General features: G+C 33.4%; 1 protein-coding gene across 2 annotated transcripts; it reads left to right on the top strand.

The window, feature by feature from the left end:
* Positions 1–1,279: 1,279 nt before the first annotated feature.
* Positions 1,280–19,587, top strand: LOC124374240 (FAD-linked sulfhydryl oxidase ALR-like). 2 transcript variants are annotated; one of them, XM_046832490.1, is made up of 4 exons: positions 1,280–1,651; positions 13,522–13,588; positions 13,901–14,048; positions 19,355–19,587. In XM_046832490.1, exons 1-4 carry the CDS (start codon positions 1,523–1,525, stop codon positions 19,515–19,517), a joined length of 507 nt encoding a protein of 168 aa, XP_046688446.1. In that variant the 5' UTR covers positions 1,280–1,522; the 3' UTR covers positions 19,518–19,587. The 2 variants fall into 2 exon arrangements, with proteins under 2 accessions (XP_046688446.1, XP_046688447.1); XM_046832491.1 differs by lacking the exon at positions 1,280–1,651 and adding an exon at positions 11,530–11,835.
* Positions 19,588–20,021: the final 434 nt, after the last annotated feature.

The following is a 20,021-nucleotide window of genomic DNA, read 5'->3' as shown; positions in this document are numbered from 1 at the left end:
TTTTTGCCATTCCGGTCTCATCTAAGTTGAACATTCTTTTATAGTCTTCTAGTATGTCTAGGGCTTACATGATCTAAATCTTTTAACCAGACTCTTATTTTGTCTTCTGTAACTAAAGTTCTCGCTTTTGAGATTACCTCAGTATTTTTCTTTTTACATCTGGATTCTTTCCTCTTAAAGAAACATTTTAAAAAGTATTTTCTCGTGCACAACCTTTTATTACTCTTTGGACACTAACTTTCACTTCATCGGGATGCATAGGAAATCATAATTTTGCTTTAGCCAGAATTCATTCTTCCATTTTGTTTTCTTCTTCAGGGGTGAGTACTGAGGGTGGTACCATTTTCCTAATTATTGGCTCAGTCGAATGAAGTGTTTTTTTTTTATTAACTTACCTTTAGGAATTCCATAAACCTTGCACTCTTTGATGGCAGAAAATTTGACACTGTTTACCTCTTCCATAGCTTTTGTAAGTTGAGCCAAAGTGTATTTAAACCCCTGACAAGGCCTCTTGCTGGATGTATCATCTCCGTTAGGCTCTGCTTCACCAGCAGGATTGTTTTCAGGGTCATCCATGGTTCTGAAATAAATCAACACTATCAATAACCTACTTTAATTAACTATGAACACCATCTCAAATATAGTATATTTTATAATGCCTTATGGGAAATTAGAGGGAGACATTAAATACAGATTTCAACAGAAATTAATGAAGATAGGCCTAAATAGCACTTTACATGTGTTATAAGATGATAACCAGTAAATTACCACTTTTGTCCCAGTGAATGACCACCAACTTCTACCCCCGGTCAGTTACTGGTTACTATTATTTTAAGTTACTAGTAAATTAATAAATTAGTTTTTAAGGTTTCTAAGGTTATATTCTTTCATAAAAACATTGTTGACAGTGCTGAAAAAAATTATTGGCTTGATTCCAGTGAATGACCGAATGTTCGGTAATTCACTGGTCGTATCGCTAGTTATGTTCCAATACATGACCGACTATAATAATAATATATAAAGGTTACCAATTTAGAGTTACCAAAGTTTTTCAGATTCATATATATATATATATAATATATATATATATATATATATATATATATATATATATATATATATATATATATATTATCACTACAGGCTCTTAAGATATCCAAGAACTAAAAGATCGCTTTTATAGGATCACTTGAAGAATCAAGCTGATGACCATTCGATTTTCTTACCCTTAAACCAAATGTTAGACACGCCATTTTCAACCAATAGCATAGGAGATTAGCAGGTTCCAAAGTAGCAATTTGAGGTGTTTGTGAATGGCATGGCAAAAGAAAATGCTGAACTCAATTTTTTTAACAAAACGGTAATTCCCTATTCACTGGGAGGTGTTCCCTATTCAATGGTGCCAACACCCAATACAGTCCGGGAGTTATCAGCAGGCTAGCCAATTTTTTTCGTAAGTCCTAGTCCAGTGTGTGCAAATCTGGGATTGAATGATCTTGTCAAATTAGGTCTTTGAAAACTCATGGTGGAAACCGAACCTGGTCGTGCTAATAAATCGGCGTTTTGCCGTGCATGTGATGATTTTAAAACATGGGCTAAATTGCAAAAAGGACAAAAACAAGAATCGGAGAAAGAGAAACAAGATACACAGGTAATTTTTAGGTTATGTTTTTCTTGCAAATTCCAGCATACATGTACATAACTAAAACATTATGTAGCTTTAAAGGTTAGTAGCCTAATATTTAATAAGTAAGTGGGGAATATTAGGTTATGTCATTTAAAGAATAAAACACAAGAGAAAACCATTTTCCATTTTAATCTTAGGTGATGTAATATATCCACATAATTATGTAAAGTTCATTAGTTAAAAAGGATAGGTAGGGTTTTTGTATATGTAAGCCCCTTGTTTGAATAATATACTGGAAGATATATGTTGAGTAAAATATCTTAAACTTGTATTTATAGGCCTAATTTTTTTATAATGAATCTTATTTTCAAGTGTAATAGCTTAGGCCTACTCCACCCTATGCTCATACAGAGATATTCTGAGTGACCAACTCACTGATACATTAATACCTAGCAAAAAAACATATAAGATGACATGAAATTTTGTACATCAGTTATCTTGGGTCAGAGTATGATAAGCGGATCCGGTTTTTATATCGAAGAGGAGACTGGCAAGTTAGAGATCAACGTTAAAAAAAATCAATGTTTGAAATTAAAATAATTAGTTTAATATACAAAGTGACAACCTCATAAATAATAAAGGGACTTTAAAATTCAAACAAACAGAACAGGAAATGGAAAACACTCAAACCCAACCTCAGGCTCAAACTGATGACCAGGGGCTTTTCCGATTGGTTCTTTCCCGACCTCAGATCGTCCAACTTTTCCGACATCAGATCACTTGGACGAGTATATGAGGATGCTAACGTAGTTAACTGAGACTTTGTGAATGTACATCAAACCGGCTTAATAAATTCAACTGTTACCTTGCAGTTAATTTATTGGTACTTTGGGATTATACCGACCACACCAGTATGAAGAACACAAAAATAGAAATTTATAGAAACAAACATGATAGAACGAAAAAACAACTCTTCAATTACAAAATTACAAACTTACAAGCATTTCCAGGTATTGTGATCGGTATTGTTGTCGCTGTTATCTTATCTTTCTCGAGAATCCTGATTACGGCAGGCCGCGCGGCATCACGTGATTTGCACGGTACATCATTGCCTTTCCATTACAATTCAATTTATATTTCTGATTAGCCCCTCTAGAATTTGATATTTTACTGATAGGTACTATCTCGAGGGATGTTTTTCTTTCGTCGACATCAGCGCGGGGCAGCACCGAAGGTGCTGTCGAAGCCCGCGCTGATGGCCGGAGGCACTCGCATTTTGGGTGGCGGAATGTGATCAAGAATAAAAACAAGTTTTGAGTGTTTTTTTAATAAAAAGTTTAGTTTGGTAAATGTTTGTTTTTGTTGAATTTTTGTGTTTGGAGAAATGTAGAGGTAAAACACGGAAGTACAACAAAGCGATGCACCAGCTGAACGGGCGGCGAGACTCTGCAATCACGTTATCTACTAGACGCTCGACTTTGACCTCTGTCTGAGGATGGGGAGGTGTTTGCGATAAGACAATTCCTGTTTTATATTGACGAAATATTGTTCTACGCTAATCTAGTAATCAGTAGAAACGAAATGTGAAATAACGATTCATGTCTGGGTGTGGTCGGTATAATCCCAAAGTACCAATTTATTTTAAACAAAATTTATTATAAAACAATATAAGTTCTTGTAAAAGAAATGTTCTCGTGATTATTACACATAGATAATAACAAAAATTGTTGTTCTTGAAATTGGAAGCATTCATTAGAAATCCCGAAACACAAGGCAATTTTTTAGGATTTGCAGACTTCTTTTGTAAAAACCTTAAGTAATGAAATATTTTATATATATCTGTTTTGTCAAACAGAGAATCAAGCTTTATATACAATATATATATATATATATATATATATATATATATATATATGTAGGGTCAATCGGGGCTAATATGAAACAAAAATGTAAACTTTGCAATATAACTTTTAATCTATTTGCCCTAACCCACAAACAAAAATTCAGCAATTTGTAGCTTTGTTTCCTCTATAAGTTAATGGTATCAATAATGTTTTATGTCATAAAATAAAATCATGAAAAAAATAAAACAGTGTTTCACTTTAGCCCCAAGAAAAGGGGCTATTATGAAACAGCCAAGGGGCTATTGTGAAACATCTCAATAAATTTACCATATTATGAGCATCTGATTACTTAAAAAACATATCAGCTTATAGAAATATATATAATCTATTATTTCCATAACCTTTAATTTGCTTAACTTTATCTTTAATGATTTTTTTTCATGTTTTAATATGGAAACTAAAATATTTCACTAATTAATACGAAAATAAGGAAGGATAAATTTTTTTTGAAATGGATTTAGGTATAAATAATCTAAGGGAAATTAGTAACAAACTCTCAAGCTTTAAATTTGTAAATGTTTTATTATTATAAATTAGGCCAAAAATAATGGTTCACAGAAATAGAAAGCTTAAAAATCAGAAATCACGATATAAAATCAACATCTTTGTTCATTCATTGTTCAAAAAACATTAACACAACCAGGGAAAACATAGGTAATTTTTCTATTTTTGAATGTGTGGTCAAAGGAAAGGTAACACAGCTTCTAATATCCATATCCAATCAATATTGAATATGTCCCCTTCATTGTACACAAAATCGGTAATTTCATCATTGCAAAGCACCTTAAGCCTTGTACGGTAACTTCACCATCATCCATATCGACATGTTCTATGAGGCAGACATATTTGTAATGGGTTGATTTCCTCTTACCACCTTTAACATCAACTAAAACAAAAGTCCCTTTCTTTATATTTTTCCTGAAAAAACAGGTGCCTCATATGCAACAGGGTTGATTATGTCCTTTTTGGAGTTGGAAATTAAATCACTTAACGATTCCTCGTCAGTATCACAAAGAGACGGTTCATCACTATCAGAGGTATCTTCATCTATTTCTATCTTGATATGTCCTGCCTTTCTTTGCTTCTTTTTCATGGGCCTACTACTGTTTTCCATTTTTAGATACAACTGGTTGTCAGTTTGGGTAATTACTGTTGGCCTACCACTCGATATTTCATCTAAACTTTCTGCATTGGTTTTCTTACTTTCAGCATTTGAAGTTAGAGGATTACCATTACCCAGAGGAATAGATGATAGGAGGTTTTGTTTATTTTTAGGCCTAATCTTTTTGTTTGCGTTAGATTTTCTTAGCAGTTTTTTCTCCTTTATTTAGCTTACCAAGACATTTCAGTTCTTTTGTTTTCAATTTGTCATTTTCTTGGTCTTTTTTCAATTGCTCGGCAGCAATCCATTCATCGCTTGTAATTACTTTTGAGCTTGCGTCTACTCTTTTTTCTCTTCTTTTTGGGAGCAAGAGTTCTATTAATTTTTTTGGAGCTGTAACATCTCAAAAGACGAAGAAGACTGTGACCCATCACCTACAGGTGATCCAATAAGAGACTCGGAATTGCTAGTACTAGGCTTAGACATTGTTTTATCAGATGTAAGACAATGATACTTCTAGATCTCGTGGCTTATCTGATGTCGAAGTGCAAGGTGTTACATTGCCCAGAGACAGAGACTCAGTGACAGTATTTGGATTTTCAAAAGATTCAGCTGTTATGCATTCTTGGTTCCCATCACAGTTGGACCTACCAGTTTGTTTAAAAGCTCTATACCTGGCCAGCTTTTCCGCATCAAAGCGTGATACAGGATATTTAGCATGATCACATGGAAATATGCCTACATGGCTGAAGCCTTTTCTAACGTTATCTGGTGTCAAACCATTATGCCAAACCTGACAGAGTAAATCGACAAACTCATTCTTTTGCATCTTTCTTTGATTCAGTCTGTACCACTCGGTTACTTTTAAGTCCCATGCATATTTCAATGTTTTTTGAAACATGTTGTGTCCAAAGGTTGGAGAACGTCTGTAGTGTGTGCTGGAAGTTTAATTATTGTAACCTGATTCTGTCTAGCATACATAGCAGTGTGAACATCTAGATGGGGTCATATGGCCATCGTAAATCAGCAGAAGGAGGTCTCTCTTTCACTTCTTGGCAGAACTTCACAAAAAAAATCATTGAATATATTTGATGTCATCCCATCCCTTTTCACTACAGGCATAGAAGGTGCCTGGCAAATCATATTGCCCTTTCCAAGAGGACCATAAATTTGCTCCTTGAAAATTATTAAAGGAGGAAGAACTACTCCTGCTGCATTACAACAGCCCAGTACAGTAGTATTGTCCCTACCAGTTTCCTTCTTGAGTACGGTGAGCTTTTTTGGCCAATGCCTGATACAAACTTGACTCTTGAGGGAGTCCGAGCAGAATGATGTCTCGTCAAGATTGTACACATGTGATGGTTTATTTGCAATATCCAATTCCTCTATTTTTTTTTCAAGCAAAATCGTAAAATTCATAAATTAGAAAAGGATCACTTGTGTTTATTTTGCGTGCTTTCTCCAGAGGCTCCATTTTTTTTAAGCTTAGTTTATGCCTTTTGCAAAAACCAATGTACCAATCATGGCCTGGACGATTGTCCTTGAATGGAACAGTTAAACGAATTTTGCTCAACATATTCCTTAACAACGTCCAAAACTTCAGTCTTACTCAGCAGCAAAAACCATTTTTAGCCATGACTTTCAAGTGATCAGCTAATTTATTTTCAATCTCATTACTCAAAGCATGTTTGTGACCTGGAGGTCTTAAATCAACTGCAGTTTCACACTTTTTAAATAACGAAACAAGAAAGTTGTTTCAATACTGAGTACTTTAGCAACACTACGCAATGATTCACCTTTAGTTACTCTTTTCTTAGCTTCATCCAAAATGTTTTCTGGATAAACTCTTCTACTTCCTTTCTTTTTGTAAGTGCGCACCATTTTCAAAATAACAAACACAACACTTAGTTACACATCGGGTGTTTTGAGGTTAGCTACAAATGGTAAAATGAAAACTAGACAATATTGTGAAACAGCTGATTGGGAACTACCAGCTGATAAAAATTCCCACCTTTAACACAGAGTAAAAAAAAGAAGCTGCAATGAAAAATCAAAAAGATATGCATTTATTTGTGTTCAAATGTGGTGGGTGGATACAAATTTTATGTTGTAGAATAGTGTTGTTCAAGTTTTGTTTCTAAATAATCCTGGTCAGCGTTTCAAATTAGCCCCAACCACTGTTTTCACATTAGCCCCAAACACTGTTTCATATTAGCCCCTCAACTTTGGTGGTTAATATTTTAGGTTTATGTTAGACTTAAGACAAACATTAATAGCTAAAAAATACTCACCAACTCCTCTAGAAATGCCTAACAATTTAGTTATTGGGTTTTTGATAGTTATTTTTTATGACTGAGAAAAAGTTTTTGCATTCCGTTTAAAAGTTTTTTTTACGTAAAATTCCATGACTATGATTTTTATTTTTTTCTGTATATACATAAGTGGATTCTATGTATGTTTAAAATGGGTTTAAACTAAGTAATATACAAGCTACAAAATGACATTTTTTTTTAGATATCCATCTAACAAAAACTTAATAATTATTTACATGTTTCACATTAACCCCAAATTTTTGTGTGTTTCACATTAGCCCCGATTGACCCTACTATATATAACTGTACATATATATATATATATGTACTATATATAACTGTACATATGAAACTGATAACTGATAAACAATTGTTTTATCCAGTCGTTTTATCCAACACTAAATTGTAGGCGGTTGATTGGTGAATGCAGACTCGTTGTGACTTGTATTCTGTAGTTTAGTTTGATTAATTATTATAATTAATTGTGTTTTGTTATTTATTAAGTGCGTGTTTTAGAGTTAGTGAATTTGACAAACAACATGGTGGTTGTGATTCCTGACACGTGTGTCACAACACTCTGGTTTGATGTGTTTATTTTAACCTAGTTTGTAATTATGTGTTAGGTTAATTATTTATTGGAAGAAGAGATCAGATTTCAGATCTTGAAACGCAGTGTTACTGATTTTTTGTATCACTGAACAATGGCAAATATCCGGAAAATCCTGTTTCTTTCACAATTCTTCCATTGTCAAAAACAAACTTCAAACAAAGAATGAATTAGTTCTTGTGTTGGCAACAATGGGATTTCTGAGATTGTGTTTTATTCTTGAAAAGTTATTAGCCTTATTTATGTAAACCCTTTGTTTTAAATAGCCCCATCAAAGAAATATAAAGGGTTTAAATCTGGTGATCTAGGTAGCCAAACTATTGCTCTCCTATGTACTATCCAACAATTATATATTTTTTTAGAATAGCATTCCAAACTATCCTGATATATTCGCTAAAAGATATTTCAATGTCTTGATCCACTTTAGGGTTAAGTTTGATATGGGCTCTGAAATCGGTAATTACACTTTTTTTATAAGCACCTCTGAAATTCCTCTACAATATTTCATGATATTTCATTGAATAGTTCCAATGATTTCAGTAACTATTGAACTATTTTAGGCCAGTGTGTAGAAATCCTAAGTCGAAAGAGAGACTAAAGTTGAAGCCCTTAGCTTTTCGGTTAACAAACTTATGATGTATGTAATAAATTGTGGCATTTTACTTTAGTTGATTAAAATCTTATAAAAACAAACTCAGACGAAGAAAAGCTTCTGCACATTTCTAAAGTGTACCTGATAGTTCCAACAAAAACTAACTTTTACTATCAGCTGTTTAAATTTGTATAAATCATTATACTTATCATCATTGACGGGTAGGGTACGATAAGCGGACCCGGGTTTTTATATAGAAATTGGTAAACAATATTAATTAATCATAACCATCAATATAATAAATCGAAACTAATTAATTTATTTAAATAATTAACTTAAATAATCTATATTAACAGCTGAAAACAATTTCAAATAATACATGTAAGGTAATATTTCAATTTTATATAAGTAACATTTGATTATTAAAAATGGCAGTAAATTTTAGAAAACTACACGAAATTGCTTTAAAAGATAATAAGACGTGTTCTTCGTGGCTTTAACATGTTGGGCTCGTACCATAAAACCCATTATGTGAAATTTGTGGGAAAGAAACAACTGTAATTGTGAGAGGAGCAGATATAGTCGTCTTCAGTTTTCCTAATTTTGGTTATAATAATTTGTTTGATCACTGTAAATATTAAATTCATATTTAAATTGAAAACATATGATTGTTATTGAGGACTATAGATACTTTTATATTGATTGATAGTCTAGGATTTGAGATGTGAATATTAGGTATCGATGATTATATTCTTCGATATAAAAAAACTGGGTCCGCTTATCGTACCCTACCCTTATTGACTTTAAAAGGAGAATAAAAACATATGTAATATCTGATAAAGCCAAAAGGGAGTTTTCAAGACATGTTGGGGCAGCCTAGGGGGATTTTTGAAATAGAAATAGGTCTATTAGTTAACTAGTGACTCTAGGAATGTTAGTACATTACAATTTTAGTACAATGGGTTAGGTTGTTTTTACGTGATTGAGTAGCACACACATACACAGAGACACCATTATATTGTTGTATAATAGTATGAGACGTAATAACAATTATATGAATTTTTATGTAAAACACTGTTTAAAACCAACTTTGGCGGTTTTAAGACACGCCTGAGGTCAAGAGCTTGGTAGTTTGGAACAGGCTGTGAGCAAATAGCCTTGTATTGAAAGGATGAAATGTCTAATTATAATTTTAAACTAAACCATCTGAACAGCTTGTAGTTAGAATTAAAAATTTGAATGCCTCAATGTACTTTTCATTGATGTTTTACTTAGTAGAGTTGACTTTTGCGAAGGAAATCATTTTGGATGGAGAAGTTCAGTAAGTTTCATGTTATCCAAACCTATCAAAGAGCATATCCACATTGTATTTTTCAATGTGCAAACAGTCCTCAGGAGTGAACATAATTCTTTTACAAAAATTAACAAATATTTGCTCATTATTAGCATACAAAAATCAATATTGAATGCTTTTCTGCATAGATTTAAATCTACCACTATATTAACTACAAATGTGTATAGGAGACTCACTTCCTTCAGTGAAGTTTTTAACACTATAATGTCACTGAAGTCAACATCTTCTTCAGGTATCAATGACGTGAGCTCTAAGCTGCTAAAGTTTTGCATTGGTGAAGTATTTTTACCCATTACAGATATAATCAACAAGTCTTTGTCTCAGGGGATTTTTCCTAGCAAACTCAAAATATCTAAAGTTTATCCCCTTCATAAGCAGGGAAGCAAAAAGCAGCTACAAAATTTCAGGCCGATATCTCTAATCCCAACTATTTCAAAAATCATAGAAAAAATAATTTTAACCAGAATTCAAAACCACCTTAAACTCAACAATCTCCTGCCTGATAGACAACATGGGTTTATCCCTGGAAGATCAACCACAAGTGCTTTTACCGATTTAATAGAACACATCATTGACAACTTGGAGGAAGGGAACACAGTTACAAGTGTTTTCCTTGATTTAAGTAAGGCGTTTGTTTGACTGTTTGGGCCATAGTTTAATTATCAACAAAATTAAATCTCTTGGTTTTGGAGGGACTACAGTCAAGTGGTTTGAGAGTTACTTAACGGGAAGAGAACAGGTTGTTGAAATAAAACAAAACCTGGATGGAACAGAGAGGACTGCAAGATCTGGGCCCTTGGCTGTTACAAGAGGTGTTCCCCAGGGTTCAGTGTTGGGCCCGGTTCTGTTTGTTCTTTTTACTGCAGGCCTACCTAAGTATTTGGGTAATATAAGCTACCCAGTCATGTTTGCTGATGACACCGTTCTTGTAACGAGTGGCAATGCCATTGAAGACCTGGACATTCGTACCTTCATATCAGTCAGTATGGCACAACAATATTGCTCAAATAACGACCTAGTTTTTAACGCTGCAAAGACAAAATATCTCGCTTCTGGACGATTAAAAGAATGCTTGACTGAGCCCCCAGATCTTCAGAGAGTTGACAACACAAAACACTTAGGCCTAACTCTGGATCAAGGCCTCTCCTGGAGCAATCACACCGACCAACTGTGTTCAAGTCTTAGCTCTGCAATCTTTGCAATGAAGAGGATTAAATCCATTGGTACCTCTATCGCTTTGAAAGCCGCATATCACGCTCTGTTCGAATCACATGTTCGATATGGAATAACTCTGTGGGGAAGTTCATCTGCCGGCAACCTTCATCGTGTCCTGGTATTACAGAAGCGGGTTATGCGGATCATGGCAGGACTACAGCCACAAGAATCTTGTAGAGAGGCTTTTAAATCTTTTGAGATACTCACAGTAGTGTCCATATACATCATCGAGGTAATCACCCACGCCTCAAGAGAAAGATTACCAAGGGTTGGTGACGTCAACAGCTACACAACAAGACGGGCAAATGATATATCCCTTCCAGCGCATAGAACAACCCTTTACACCAAGAAGCCTTCCTATAGTGGTGCAAGACTCTTTAACATGCTTCCAGAAAACTTCAAAACATGTGACTCTAAAACTCTGAAGAAAAGACTGCACAGCCTGTTGATAAACTCTACAATTTATAGTTTGAATGAGTTTTTTAATTCTGTTAATGCTATTATTTAAGACATGTATGTGTATGTATATGCATTCATATATTTTTTCCTCATATATATTTTATTTTACAGAAATGTTTTAAAGATATTTTCTCTTTGCATTTATAATAGTTTTAAACTAGTTTACCTACTTCTTGATGACATCAATTTTTACTGCATGTGTTGACTCTGTAACCATTCTTGATGAATGTGTGAATAAAGATATTATTGAATTGAATTGAATTGATATTTACTATTTCTCTATGTTATTTTTGTTTAGAATGAAAGTAAGTTATCCATTAATACAGATGACAAAATCAATGTAGAGTTTGTTTATATTAACCATGTGTCTATAATGATTTAACAACAAGGTACACTGTAAATACAAATTTCAAGTGTTTTTCAAGTCAGCAAGTAATAATTCAGGATTTTTTAATCATTTTGTTGTAAAAACAGTTTAGTAAGTGGATGGCCAACAAATTTGAAATTATTGAAGTGCAATCAAAGTTGTTTAAATGTGATGAAAGAGCCACTGTAAACAAGTTTAAATAGTGTTCATTAATTACGCATTTTAATATTAAAATGCGACAGAGAAGTCTTCCAAGAAGTCTTGGTGGTGGTAGCTTGGAATCTGAGTACTCGGCTGTAAGTAGAAATTTCTTTTTTTCAGCTACAATGTATAGGCCTTGAATCCAGTTTTTGTAACAAGATCTCAATTGTATTTTATAAAATCATCAAAATTTATGTTACTAAAAATAATTTTGTATTTTAAAAACTTAATTTTAATGGCAAAATTATGTTTCTTTGTACGAATTTTAAAGGTGGGTCGTGGATAAAAAGGTATTTTTATACTACTGTAACGAGGTTTTCATTTTTGTCAATATGTACTTTATCCTCCTGATAGTCATAATCCACTTTAAAATATTGGTTGCTTATAAATGAATATCAGGATTTATTTTTTAATAAATAATACAAAACGTTAAAACTCTGATGTTCATTTATAAACACCTGGTATGTTTTAATGCACAAATTCAAGACAAGGTAAAGTATAGATCTTTTTGTTTATTTTTATTTATCTAGCTATTACAAAATATGTTTTTGGATATTTGTATAAATGTTCAAAAATACTCTTAGTTTAGAGATGTATTAATTGATGGTAATATAATATTTATTTATGGTAGTGTAAAATAACTTGAATAAATATTTCTGCTATTACTGATATGAAATTGTTGAAGTACAAATGAGTCTTTACAGTGAGTCAATACAAGTGATTACTTTTTTAATTACTTTATATGTAATTGAACCATTTGTAGAAGTGACTTACTAGAGTGGCCACCCGACCAGGGAAACCGGGAATAAACCGAGAATCTTCCTGAAGAACTGGAAATATCTTAAAAACAATTTGTCTGTCTCTAAGAACTTATGAAATAAAGAAACAACTTTACATTGCCTTTTATCAGGACCTGATTAATCTTGAAACATCATATTTCATTTGACGTTGTCCGTGACACTATGAATGAAGAACAACATATGTTTGTGAACCCCAACTGACACCAGTTGATCCAAGGTTGCCTCCAGTAGTGTAGTGGAATTTATCCTGAATAGTTCTACCCCTGTTTTGCGGAAGTTCCCAAACACGTAACAGTCCATTGGAAAATAAAAGTCAGCCGACCCGATCGTCTCAGGCCTTGACCACTATACGAGTGGCAAAGCGGTAGTGACTATGATCAAGATGTGTTTTTGTGTTAAAATTTTATTTAGTCACCTAAATGGGGTCTCCGGACAAAGTTGTCCAACCCTTATTCCTTAATGAAAACAGCATTTTGAAAAGACGTGTATTTGATAGATTAAACAAATCTTCAATGTACAGGCTTAGAGTTTGGTTCGGTGAATATTATCATCTGTTTGCTGTTTGATAAGAGATGCAACCCGGTCTTTTAGTACACCAGAACGTCAGTTGGGTTTATACCATACCTGATGTCACTTTTTGGAGATGAAAATAATGGATTTGTGACAACAATTAAAGCCAAGAAGAGGGCGTTTGGGTCTGACATGATGCACAGAAATGACAGAATACAAATAAATTTACAAAATTCTGAACGCATATTAGGGATGAACAATCTCTTAAGATTTTGATCTAATGCAAGTATGCATATACGTGTTATTTTATTATTTTATAAAACATATATTTTGTAAATGTTTGCTATTGGTTTTGAAAGAATTAAGGAATAAATAAGTTCTTTTTGAAAAGTGGATGACTGAAGCCATTTTATATCTAAATGATTGTGTTAACACTCCTGATTGTTTAGTTAATACAACTTTTTTGTGTAGGTGTCAGAAGTTGGTTCTGTGGTAACTGAGGTACACTCGAATTGTCCACTGGATAAAGATGAGCTCGGTAAGTTTCACTTGGAAAATATTTTTGTATTAAGTGCTTATTATATTAAGTTGATGCTTTACATCAAACTTTGTAACTATTCTTAATTCAATTTTAATGGACCATTCATTGTTCTCTTGAAAACATTCATTCTAAATTCACTTTTTTATGATCAATTAGTGATTTTTTTTTAATTTTATACCAGTGGACTCAGAAATGAAAAGTATACTTGATTACAAAACTCCTTACTGTTAAATATTGTGCAACTGTTCTATCTACATGTGTGTAATGCGATGACAAAGTAATTTTAATGACAAACCTTTTTATTGGCAGGTCGATCAACATGGGGTCTCTTGCACACAATAGCTGCCTACTACCCTGACAACCCCTCCCAAGAAACCAGGGACGACGTGCGGATATTTTTTGAGAAGTTTGCCAAACTCTATCCTTGTCGATCATGTGCTGACCACTTCAGGGAACAGTAAGTCTATTTTTCATAACCACTTTTTGCTTGGGTCATCCCTTAAAGTATAAGGCGTTTGGCTTCAAATCACGAAAGATAAATGATAAAAACTGTGTTCACAGAACACTAAATTTACCCGTATCTTTAAAAGTTATAATTTTTTATTGGAATAATTATAATAAGCCTTAGTTCTATTCTAATAAGCCTGAACAGGTATCACTGCCAACTGTCAACTACATCCAACTTTGTTTACAAACAACTCACATCCTTGGAAGGGAACTAATTATTATACCACTAGCTTTAATCAATGATCAAGATGGCGGATAATAGGGATGTTACCTATTGCGGTGCTTGTGATAAATCAGTTTTAGGGACTGATTTAAAGTTTTTATGTGGTGGAATATGCAAGACATTTTTTCATATGTCATGTGTTAATGTTTCAGCAAATGATTTTGAAATGATTAAGTCAGTGAGTAAATATGTTCAGTGGATATGTACCGGTTGCAAAGATAGGTTAGAAAAGATGAGAAACCATGTGATTTCTGCTGATGATTATTTCAATATTCATGACATGGTAGGAAAACTTATTGGACTTGTTAAATCGGTGATGGATGATAATGTACATATTAATAAAAAGTTAAACACTATATTGGAAAGTGGGGATGGTATCACCAAACAATCAACGAGTGTTCCAGCATCAATAGGCCTAACCGTTCCTTCACAAGAACAGTCGGCAAAGGACGTTAATCGACCTTTAACGAGATCAAGAGTTAAAGAGTCAATGAAGTCAGCAACTGATGGGGGAAATAGGCCCAACAACTCTAATCATGACAATAATCATGACAGTAACACCAATAATAATCCTAAGGGTGTAAAGTCGTTTAGTCCTAGTAAGTCAAATGGCAATGTTTCAATTGAAGGAGACGTTTTTCTTGGATTTGAAGATGAAGAAATCTATGGGGGATCTGGTTACGAGAAAAATAAAGAAGTTTTCCCTTCCTTACGTGAGAATAAGTGGGAACTTTACTCTTCCAAGAAAAAGAGAAACTCCAGGCCCAATGTTAAGCCTATTATTGGTACGAAGAAGAGTGAAGAGGCAAATGTATGCAAGCTAAAAGCTATTGGAAAACGGAGTTGGATATTTATATCTCGTCTATCGCCTGAAGTTCAAAAAGAAGATTTAGTTAGCTACTTGGAAGGAGCCGGTGTTAACAATTCAGAGTGTGTCGAGTTGAAAACAAAGTATGATACTTATAAATCATATAAAATTGGTTTGCCTTTGGAGTTAGCCTCAAAAGTGTTAAATTCTGAGTTCTGGCCAAGTGGAACACTAATATGTGAATACAATCAGCCTAAGCCTAAAAATAATAAGGTAAGGAGTATGGTTTTTTTAGGCAAACCCAAACTGTAGTAAATAGCAAAGTAAATAGCAAAGTTTGCACTATAGCCAGGCCAACTGTAAGAAGGTTTAACCTAATTGTTTGGAACTGTCATGGACTGAGGGAAAAGTCGGTCTCAGTTGAGGCCCTTGGTCACACAAACAATAGTGATATAATTTGCATAACGGAGCATTGGCTCACTTTGGACGAGATATCTCTTTTTAAGTTGCCTAACTATGTACTGGCATCCTCTTTCTGTAGGACAATTCACTCACATGGTGGTTCGGCTATATTTATTAAAAATAATCTAACTTTTCATGAAGTACCTTGGATTAATAAGTTAGCTGTCGAATTGCTCTTTGAAATATCGGCTGTTTATGTGGACACTTTAAATGCTCTTGTTGTTTGTTTATACAGAGTACCTAACACCACGGATATTGACAGGTTTTTATTGTTATTTGATGATCTATTGCAAACTGCTTCCCATGTGAATCATGAAGTGATCATCTGTGCTGATTTTAACATTAACTTTCTCGAGACCAAGGACAGGAACACTGTGGCGTTTAGTAACTTAGTTGGAGGTTACGGGTTGAATATCATGTTGAATAATTCAATTACACGTCCTGGGAACATCAACAGGGGCACCTTCATAGACAACATTGTCACTAGTGTTCATCCTGATAGATGGACGGTAAAGGTAGTTCCTACAGTGGAGTCTGATCATTTTGCGGTGTCAACTTCCATGGAGCTGTCTACAGTTTCGGAGGAGGGTAGGACAACGTCTCTTACTAGGTTGGTTCAAGATAAAGAAACTCTTACCTTTTTGAGAAATTTGAATACCATGAACTGGTTACCTGTTTACAGCTATTCAGCTGCTAGTGATAAGTTTTTGTTGTTTTTTAATTTATTTATGTGGGTAGTTAACTTAACTTTTCCAATTAAAACTGTCAAAAAAAGATCTAGTGTAAATTCTAATATTAATAAATGGTACTCTCCTGATTTAATAGCTCTTAAGGAATCCTGTCTACATTACTATTATTTAAGTAAGGATACAAATTCTCAATATTTCCTGGATGCATATAAAAGGTTGAAAAACATTTACCGCAAGGAGATTAGATTAGCTAAACTCAGTTATAATAATTCATTGGTGGCTAACTCTTCCAACAAACCTAAACAACTTTGGAACATTGTCAAAGATAACCTCACTGTCAATAGTAAGGCTAAAGCCAATACCAATAATAGTATTAATTTAACTGCTACAGGTTTCAACAATTATTTTATCAACAGTATTAATGATCTAGTCAGTAATATACCAAATAGTATTTTTAATGTTAGTTTTTATCTGTCAAATGTTTATAATAATGTGACTTCTGTTTTTTTCGTTTACTCATGTAAGTGTTGAAGATGTTTTCTCAGCTATAAATTCTTTAAGTAGCAGTAATAGTCAGGATGTCTTTTATCTAAATTCTAAAATCTTAAAGATAAGCAGTTATTATATTTCTGAAGTTTTATGTAATGTTATTAATTCATGTTTAGATGTAGGTTATTTTCCTGATAAACTGAAGATAAGTAAGGTGATTCCTGTTTATAAGAAGGGCAGTAAGGATGAGTATCATAGTTTTCGACCTGTGTCCCTTGTACCTGTTTTTTTCGAAGGTTTTTGAGAGGTTGATAAGCCTACAAATTATTAATTACTTGGAACGAAATTGTTTGCTTTCAGCCAAGCAGTTTGGTTTTAGAAGGAATCGCACCACTTGTGATGCGGTTCGTGCCTTTCTTCAGGCTTGTCTGGATGGCATGGAGAAGGGGCTTTGTGTGGAATCAAGGTTCTTTGACCTCTCAAAGGCCTTTGACACAGTGCAGCATAAATCACTGTTGGTTAAGCTTAAACATATGGGTTTTGATCAGATGTCTTTGTCTTTCATTGAGTCCTATCTTAGTAATAGAACTCAGTGTGTGTGTTTTAATGGGTCGTTATCTAGTTTTAGGGATGTTGTTAATGGTGTTCCGCAAGGATCTATTTTAGGACCACTTTTGTTTATCATATATATTAATGATCTGCCAGCTATTTTAGATGATGATAATACACAGTGTCACTTGTATGCTGATGATATTTGCCTAAATGTTACTTGTGAAGACAAAATCACTGATATTTTTAATTTTAAGATTGGTTTACTCTCGGATTGGTGCAATGTTAATAGTCTGTCTCTAAATTTAGAAAAGACACAAGATTTAGCAATGTCTTTAAATAGATGTAAAGAGATTCAGTCTGTTAAGTTTCTTGGTGTTCTGTTGCAATCTGATTTAAAATGGTTCTCTCACATTAATTATATTTTACCCAGGATCACTAGAGGTATCTTTATGTTAAGAAAATTAAATTACACAGTTTCTAATGATGTTCTTCTTCTAATTTATTATAGTTATATACATTCTTTTTTAATGTATGGTGCCATCTTTTGGGCCAACTGCTCTTACTCTCATTGTCTGTTTGTCTTGCAAAAGCAGGCAGTTCGATTGATTTGTAAAGCTCCAACTAGATCCCATTGTAAGAATTTATTTATTAAGTTACAAATTATGACAATTCCATGTATCTACATTTATCAGTGCCTTATTTATGTAAAACAGAACATACATCTTTTCAAATCTAATAGTGATTACCACAGTTATGAAACTAGAAATAGGCAGGAACTAAGAAATGATTTAGTATCCTACAGTACAACACAAAATAGCTTTAAATATACTGCCATTAAGTTATATAATCATCTGCCATTATACTTTAAAAATCTACCATCGAAAAGTTTTAAATGCTGTATTAAAAGATTGTTAACAGACAATAGTTTTTATAGTGTTGATGAATTTTATGCTATAATTAGTTAATGATTATTTTATTGTATTTTTGACTCTGCCTGTACAATTATGTAATGATTGTTTTCTTGGCAATAAAGAAATGAAATGAATGAATATACAATTATTTTGATTATTAACAGTTATAACTAGGCTTACTGGTACCTTACCAATCCCACATAATGTAGCAGAATAGTTATAAATTATAATATAAATCATGCCATTTAGGGCAAACATGATTTCTTTAGATCATTTCTATTTCAAACTAGATATTTTGTATTTTTATCTTTTTTTGTATTAAAAAAGAGGATGTTTTGTTCTGTATAGTAATCATCTTAAGCTACAAAGTGGAGTTATGACTGGTTCCTAATTTAATTTTAACACCATCTTGATATTAGAATACAATAATATTCTACAATTTGCAATTTGGAGAACGCACAGAATAATAACTAGTGGCTCACTTACACTGTAAAGACTATAGAAAACATATTACTTCAGTTAAATAGTGCACTTTAATTCTACAAACTGAATCTTTTAGGTTATTAATTTCTTTATATCATTGTTGTTACATTAAAATGTTTTATGTCAATAGCATTTTTTGATACATATCCTTTATGCATTTAATTTGCATGCTTCCAGTCCAGGCATTGTCCATAAACATTGTGTTATACCTTTTATAACCTACAACGATGGCAAATGTCCGAAATCCTGTTATCCTGTCAAACTTTCGATTGTCAACAACAAAATTTAAACAAGAATGTTGTCAATGAACAGTGTAAAACTCACTGGACACTGGACAGCTTGGTTAGATGCCTCTGATGGTATTAGAAAAGCAAAGCAAGTTGGTACACTACTGCCAAGTAGTGGTGTATTGCCAGTAACGTTATAAAGAACCAAACACAGTCTAATCAGAAATTTTTATTCTTTGTGATCATTTGGGTACAATAGAAGTAAAAGTGGATGTATTATATTTACGAATGTACGTGTAGGAGGATGCTGATAGTATACTTATGCTGGTACCTTTAGTTTGTAGTGGATGTTGGGATTGAGGGGATTATATAATCATAAGTTTAATGTGTCTGATTTCTGTTCTGATTCTAGGATAACCTCGTTTCCCCCAAGAGTTTCGAACCAGCAGACGTTATCACGATGGCTGTGTGACATGCACAACTTGGTCAACCAGCGGACTGGCAAACCGATCTTTGACTGCTCCCGGGTGAACGAGAGGTGGCGTGACGGTTGGCGGGACGGCTCCTGTGATTAGGCTAGCAATAGTTTATATTATATACATTAGCAACTTTTTACAAAATATATGCACAAATTCCATTATTCTATTTTGTCATTTTTATTTCAACCTACTTACATTATAGATAAATATGAATTTTTTTGAATATGGTTTCTTGTCATGAAGGGCAGTTCGATGTCTTACTGGTGGTATCAGAGACGCATTCCAGGTATTGTAGCAATGTGGTCGTGTTACCTTGGGAAGTCCAAGCTTGTCCACATGTAGAATAAGTTCTTGGATATATATCGCTGTGACTGTCCTTATTTTTAGTTTGAGTGCTGGTCTACAGCTGTCACTGGAATCCAGATTGGCTAGAGATCTTACCGCCGATCACATTAATAACTTTATTTTAACATTATGGAGAAATAAGGTTGGAGAAACTTTGGTATCCGCCCATTTGTAGTAATAATAGCATAACACTTATTTAAAAAACCCATTTTAAAACCTTTTTGCTGTACCCTCCAAATGTAATTAAAGATGATT

The sequence above is a fragment of the Homalodisca vitripennis genome, unplaced genomic scaffold (genome assembly GCF_021130785.1).
Source record: "Homalodisca vitripennis isolate AUS2020 unplaced genomic scaffold, UT_GWSS_2.1 ScUCBcl_7607;HRSCAF=15368, whole genome shotgun sequence".
Lineage (NCBI taxonomy): Eukaryota > Metazoa > Arthropoda > Insecta > Hemiptera > Cicadellidae > Homalodisca > Homalodisca vitripennis.
This window is presented reverse-complemented; position numbering and strand designations above follow the sequence as displayed.